The sequence below is a fragment of the Macrobrachium nipponense genome, chromosome 3, assembly GCF_015104395.2.
Source record: "Macrobrachium nipponense isolate FS-2020 chromosome 3, ASM1510439v2, whole genome shotgun sequence".
Classification (NCBI taxonomy): domain Eukaryota; kingdom Metazoa; phylum Arthropoda; class Malacostraca; order Decapoda; family Palaemonidae; genus Macrobrachium; species Macrobrachium nipponense.
In genome coordinates, this window is record NC_087202.1 from 8723882 (window position 1) to 8730208 (window position 6327).

Below are 6327 nucleotides of genomic sequence, written 5' to 3' on the forward strand. Positions count from 1 at the left end.
AAGCTGTTCTTCAGATCTTCAAGAAGCGCCGCAGGATCTTGAGTCCTCGTGCCGTGGCAGTTTCAAAAACTAGACATTGAGAAAGCAAACGTATACGTTGACATTCATCATGTTTGAGCTTTATTGCATATTACTTGCGGTATTAGCATTCATCTACGGAGACTTATGCGCTTCAATCAACCAATTGCAGAATTTCTTTTGTTCTCAAGGAGTCAACAGTGGTTTCCGAGTACCTAGTGCTCTTGTTGCTGCTGCTGTTGATTCTCTTGAACCTGAAATTTTGGACCAGCGGAACAGCTTGACGGCGCCATCCTCTGCCTTTGCCAAACCTTGTTTGGTCTTGTTGGCAACCCTGGCGCTTGCTGTTTTCTGGAAATTCGGAATGTTTGGACCGAAAGGTCATGAATTGGATGAATGTCTGGAAAGCGAAAGAACGAATTTGAGCGATGACATGGAAACTGATTTGAGCGATAGTGAGAATGATCTGGAAACTGATTTGAGCGATAGTGTGAATGACCTGGAAACTGATTTGAGCGATAGTGAGAATGACATAGAAAATTATTTGAGCGATAGTGAGGATGATAGTGATACCGATATGAGCGAAAGTGAGAATGAACTGGAAGCTGATGCGAGTGAAGTGTCTAGACTAGATGATAGTCTGGACATGGAAGACCTGGAAGATGCTAAAGAAGAACAGGAAAGAGATGTGCTCGAAGTATCTAGACAGGAAGATAGTCTAGTATGGAAGACCTCGAAGGTACTGAAAGAAGAACAGGAAAGAGATATGCTCGAAGTATCTAGACTGGAAAGACAGTCTAGATATGGAAGATCTGGGGGAAGTGCCTAGCCCGGAAGAGTGTCCCCCCGACATGGAAGAACCTGAGATCCCTGATCAAGAAGAGTCAGATATAGAAAAACAGAGCTTAGCAGAAGCTCTGGAAAAGAGTCAAGTTTACGGAAATAAACTGGAACATCTCTGGAAGCAATCACAGGAGGAGATTGTGCGGCTTCAGAACCAACTTGTGGACCAAGACAAGTTGCTGGAAAAGAGCGCACAGGGTCGAGGAGGACTGAAGAAAGAAATCGAGAACGTCTACCTTGAAAAGGAACATGTTCTGACTGAAAAGCGGCGCCTAGAAGGACATTTGGAACTGGCTATAGATCGAGGAGAGAGGATAGAGAACTTGAATAAAGAACTGAAGGAGAAAACAGAGTCTCTAGAGAGCCAGTTAGAGGCGAATGACGTCTTGCTAAAGAAAAGGGACGAAGAGGAGAGAGAAAAGCAAAATCTCTTCCAACAGGCTTTGGTCGAAAAGGAAGGAGAACTGGAGAGCGCCATAAAGAAAAAAACTGAGCTGGGCCTCAAATTGAAACAAATAGAAGCTTCCAATCAAAAGCTTGCTTCAGAGAAAGAATATTTCGAGTGGCTGATAGAAGGCTTAACAAGGAATGCCCGGTAAGCCCAAAAGAAGAAGGAAGTTGACCACATACAAGAAGTACTCGGACGTAAAGCGACAGAGTCTGGGAAGGACCGAGAAACACTTGAGATCCTTAAATCAGAAAACGTGAGACTCAGGGAGTTAGCAACTGACCTTCAAGACAGAAATTGTGAGCTAGAGAAGAAGCAGGCAGACGAGACCCAGAAAAACTTGATACTAACGGACAAAGTTCAGTCGCTAGAATTACTTTTGGGCCAAAAAGAATCTCAGCTGGTTTCGGCAGCAGAAATTCTAACTGCAGAAAGAGCGAAAACTGAGATTATGGCCGCAGAACTCAAAAAGATGAAGAACTGGGTCTCAGAACTAGGAGGAGAGAAAGCAAAGTATAAAGAACAGTTAGAGGAAAAAGAAGATGAATTGGCTTCAGTTAAGAAAGAGTTAGACAATGGAAAGATAACCACCCAAACTCTGGCTGAAGAAGCCCAGGTTATGAAGAACTGGGTTGCCGAGTTAGGAGGAGAGAACGTCAGGCTTCAGGAAGAGGTTGACGAAAACCAACTGCAAATAAATTCTCTTAAGAAATCTTTAATGAGGGAGAAACAGAGGAGCCGAGTTCTACAGGATGCTCTCCATCATGAGAAGGAGATGGAAAAAAAAAAAACTTGTTGAAGGGAAGGAAAAGAAAAGAGGGGAAAAAGGGGAGATGGAAAAACTTCCCCTCAAAGGAAAACATTAGAAGTAGAATTCCATAATCGGGGACCTCCAAAGAGAAAACTTACTAAACACAGAAAGAAAACTGAGATGTGAAATAGCAGAGAAACTAGGCGTCGCTCTCAATCACGGGAAGGAACTGGAAAGCTTGCTGGAAGAGGCAGAAGAGAAGGCGAGAAAACTTGCAAAAGATTTCGAGGAAGAGGTCCAGAAAAGGGAGGCACAAAAACTAGATTTCTTGGGCAAAGAACAACAAATCAAAGGAAAAATGCTAACGTTGGAAAGCATATTGAAAAATGCTGAAAATCTTCTGATGAAAGAGGAGAGGGAAAATTTACACTTGCAGCAAAGGTTACAGGAAAAGGACAAAGAAGTAGAGACGCTGAGGAAAAATGAGGAGGACCATCGAGAACAAATGAAGGAGATGGAGGACAAACTGCAAAATCTCTCCAAGGAGAGAAAATGTCTGATCGAAGCAGTCGAAAAACAGTCGAGGGAATGCCACCTTTTAATTGCAGAGAAGGAGAGAGAGAAGAGTGAAATTAGACTGTATTATCAGGAGAGATTGGATCAGAAGGACAGCGAAATGAAGAAGCTGCAGGAAGAATGTGATAAATTGAAAGAAAATTGGAGGATACAGGAAGAAAATATGATCAGGGAACACCAACGTCTCATGGAGCGTCAAAGAAGACAGGAAGAGGCTCTGAGGGATCAAGATAAATACATGTTAATGACGCTTCTCCATGGCACAGCTCAGAGGAACTTCCATCTGCAACACATTGCACTGCAGCATGGAATTGAACAGGAGCGGCAAGATGGAGGGCAAGCAGAAGACCTGTGGATGAGAAGGGAGAAACAATACAGGAGATACTGCGATGCCCAGAGTGACAGGAGCAACTACGGGAAGCAGTGGGAGGTCCTAACTCAGACGTTGACGGACCTCATTCATGAAGAAGAAGGAATCCCGCAAACAACGAACGGGGATTCTAACAAGAACTGCGATATTTCCGATGGAAACTCAGATGACAAAATGTGTCATCAAATCAACGACAAGATAGAGCCCCAAAGAGCCGATACTGATGAAGAAAATGTGGGTTGAGTAAGCCAGAAATGACACCCACCAAAAAAGGCCAACAGAAGTGAGTCACAGACTGACTCGATGACTATGGGGCTGAGCGCACATCTTCAGCAGTGTGAGAGGGACCCATGATTCCCCCACACCTTCAAAAGGGGGGCCCCCCACCCCCGAAGGTGTTCATAGTGGTTCCTCTTATGTTGCTTTGGGTGTGGGTTCAGCCCCACAGTCATCAAGCCATTCTGTGGCCCATTTGTGTTTGCCTTTTTGTCTCAGTCAGGACGAGCTCGGTAACTGAGTCTGAGTGAATGACTCGATTCTTTTTCCTGCTGTGGAAAAGGCAACATTTTAACCTAGCCACTGAGTTGGGCTGGCTTACCTGCCAGCCCAATTCAGTGCCGGTCCCAAGCCCGGAAAAATAGGGAGGGTTGGAATCATCCATAAAATATCTGCCATAATCAATGAGAGAGAGCGAGAACCTGAAGCAGAAAAATCTACCTTTAAAACCATGAGATACATTTTCTATAAACTTTAAATGCTACACTTAATAGTTATTGTGGGATTTGGCCTAAAGTTTAAAGTGCCATGCACCCAGCATTTACTTTCTGTTTTTTAAAATGTATTTGATATGTTCTTAAGAATAAATTCCAAAGAATAGGAGTTGCATGCCAAGTGCGGGGCACCGTAAACTCTAGGCCTAATAATGCAGGTAAATCTAATTGTAGCATTTAACTGAGTTTATATAAAACGTATCACACGATTTTAAAGGGAGATTTCTACAGGTTAATTAATTTAAAGTTCTCTCTCTCTGACAGAGAGAGAGAGAGAGAGAGAGAGAGAGAGAGAGAGAGAGAGAGAGAGAGAACTTTAATTTAATTAACCTGTAGAAATCTCTCTTTAAAATCGTGTGATACGTTTTATATAAAGTCAGTTAAATGCTACAATTAGATTTACCTGCATTATTAGGCCTGGAGTCTACAGAGCCCTGCACCTGGCATTCAACTCCTATTCTTTGGAATTTATTCTTAAGAACATATCAAATACATTTTAAAGAACAGATTTCTCCTCTGACTATCCGCTGGGAGCTGGTTCGAAATTATTATCAACTAAAAAATTCCACTGCGGTTAACATATATGAAAATATATTAATTCCGAGGTAGTGCGAATTTGATATTAAAGGACATATGTAGGTGAATGCATGTATACGAATGAAGGTGATGTGATAAAAATTCGTATATATATATTATATATATATATATATATATATATATATATATTTATATATATATATATATATATATGTGTGTGTGTGTGTGTGTGTGTGTGTGTGTATGTGAATTTTTGTTTATCACATCACCTTGATTCATATAGTACATGCATTACCCTACATATGTCCTTTAATATCAAATTGGCTCTACCTCAGAATTAATATATTTTCATATATGTCGACTGAAAGGGAATTTTTTAGCTGATAATAATTTCGTCCTCTCGTGGGTTCGAACCAGCTCCCAGAAATCACACATATATGCAAATATATTAATTCCGAGGTAGAGCATATTGGATAATAAAGGACATTTGTAGCTTAATGTGCATATATATATCTATATATATATATATATATATATATATATATATATATATATTATATATTCATTTACTTACAAAGGACGTAAGTTAAAAAAGAAGACGTCTTTCGTAAGTAAATGAATAAAACGGAAATTAATCAATAAATCTTTACAGTCACGATCTAGCTTTCTGTCCGGTGGTGGCCTCAGCCACGGCCCATGAAACTCAGCAGCGGCCCATGAAACTCAGAAACGGACCGGTGGTGGTGTATGTTGTTGTTGGTACCTTAGATAGCGCTGCCAGAAGCACGATTACTGTTAACTTTAACCTTACCTCAAATTAAAACTACTGAGGCTAGAGGGCTGCAAATTGGTATGTTGAACATCCACCCTCCAATCACCAAACATACCAAATTGCAGCCCTCTAGCCCCAGTACTTTATTTGTAGTTAAGGTTAAGGTTAAAGTTAACAATAATCGTACTTCTGGCAGCGCTATAGGTACCAACAGCATACACCACCACCGGACAGAAAACTAGATTGCGCCGAAGACACTTCATCGCATTTTGACTTGCTTTTTGCATAGAAAAAGACCCTTTAAAAAATGCTTCATGTGAGTTTGAAATTCCAGACGATAGTCATTTTCGTCCCTGGTCATTAGTCGTTGCTGGAGAAAACGAGAGAATCTCTTGTTTTGTAAGTGCTCTGTTTATCCTTCATATCTGAATTCTCCCAAGTGTTTGATTTTTTTTCATCAAAATATCGTAGAACACTTTCAGTAAGTTATCCGTAAGGTAAGGTGCTATTTTTAAGCGAATATTCATCATGCATTATAAATCTCAAAATATATTTCAGTAAGTGAAAACCTCTTGTCAGTTGAATGACTTCACTGAACATTGCTGCGTATCTGATAGTGAATCTTAATTAATATATAACAGCTTAGAATTTTCCTTAAAATAGTCTCGCGATTTCATATTCAATTAAGCAACATCGAAACATATTGATACATTATGAGCACAGTATTTTCAGCTGTTATTCAAAGAAATAATAGATTTTCAGTGAATAATTACCATTGGGAAGTGACTAAATGAAACACCGTAATAGGTAGATAAATTTCTAAGCAGAACATTATCATGGAAATGGGGTCAGTAAAAAATATACATGGAAACGCATCGGCAAATTTGTTTTTCTTTCTAACAATGATCAAACCTTCGATGTGTTTCATTTCTAGTTAACGTGCATAAAAGTCCCCTCTGGTATATAAATTCCATATTTACCCCTTGGTTTTTTTTTTTTTTTTTTTTTTATTTTTTCTTTTTTTTTAAATTTTTTCCATTTTTTTTTTTTTTTTATTTTCCTACGTTAATCTTTGGTGTTCCACTTTATTCTAATTTTGGGAGCAAATGTGGCCCACAGAACTTGTGCTATGAGAATTTCAATTCATGTATTACGTTTACGCTTACTTCTTCTATTTGGAATGGAATAGGAGATTAGGCTTGAGGACAAAGCACTGGAATCTAAGGGACTATTCAGCGCTAT

At 39.7% G+C, this 6327-nt stretch overlaps 1 protein-coding gene across 1 annotated transcript; it reads left to right on the forward strand.

The window, feature by feature from the left end:
- The first annotated feature begins 869 nt into the window (after positions 1 to 869).
- On the forward strand, positions 870 to 3249 carry LOC135222145 (trichohyalin-like). Its single transcript, XM_064260314.1, has 3 exons — positions 870 to 1456; positions 1604 to 1999; positions 2208 to 3249. The coding sequence occupies exons 1-3, from the start codon at positions 870 to 872 to the stop codon at positions 3247 to 3249; spliced, it is 2025 nt and encodes a 674-aa protein (XP_064116384.1).
- The last annotated feature ends 3078 nt before the right edge of the window (positions 3250 to 6327 follow it).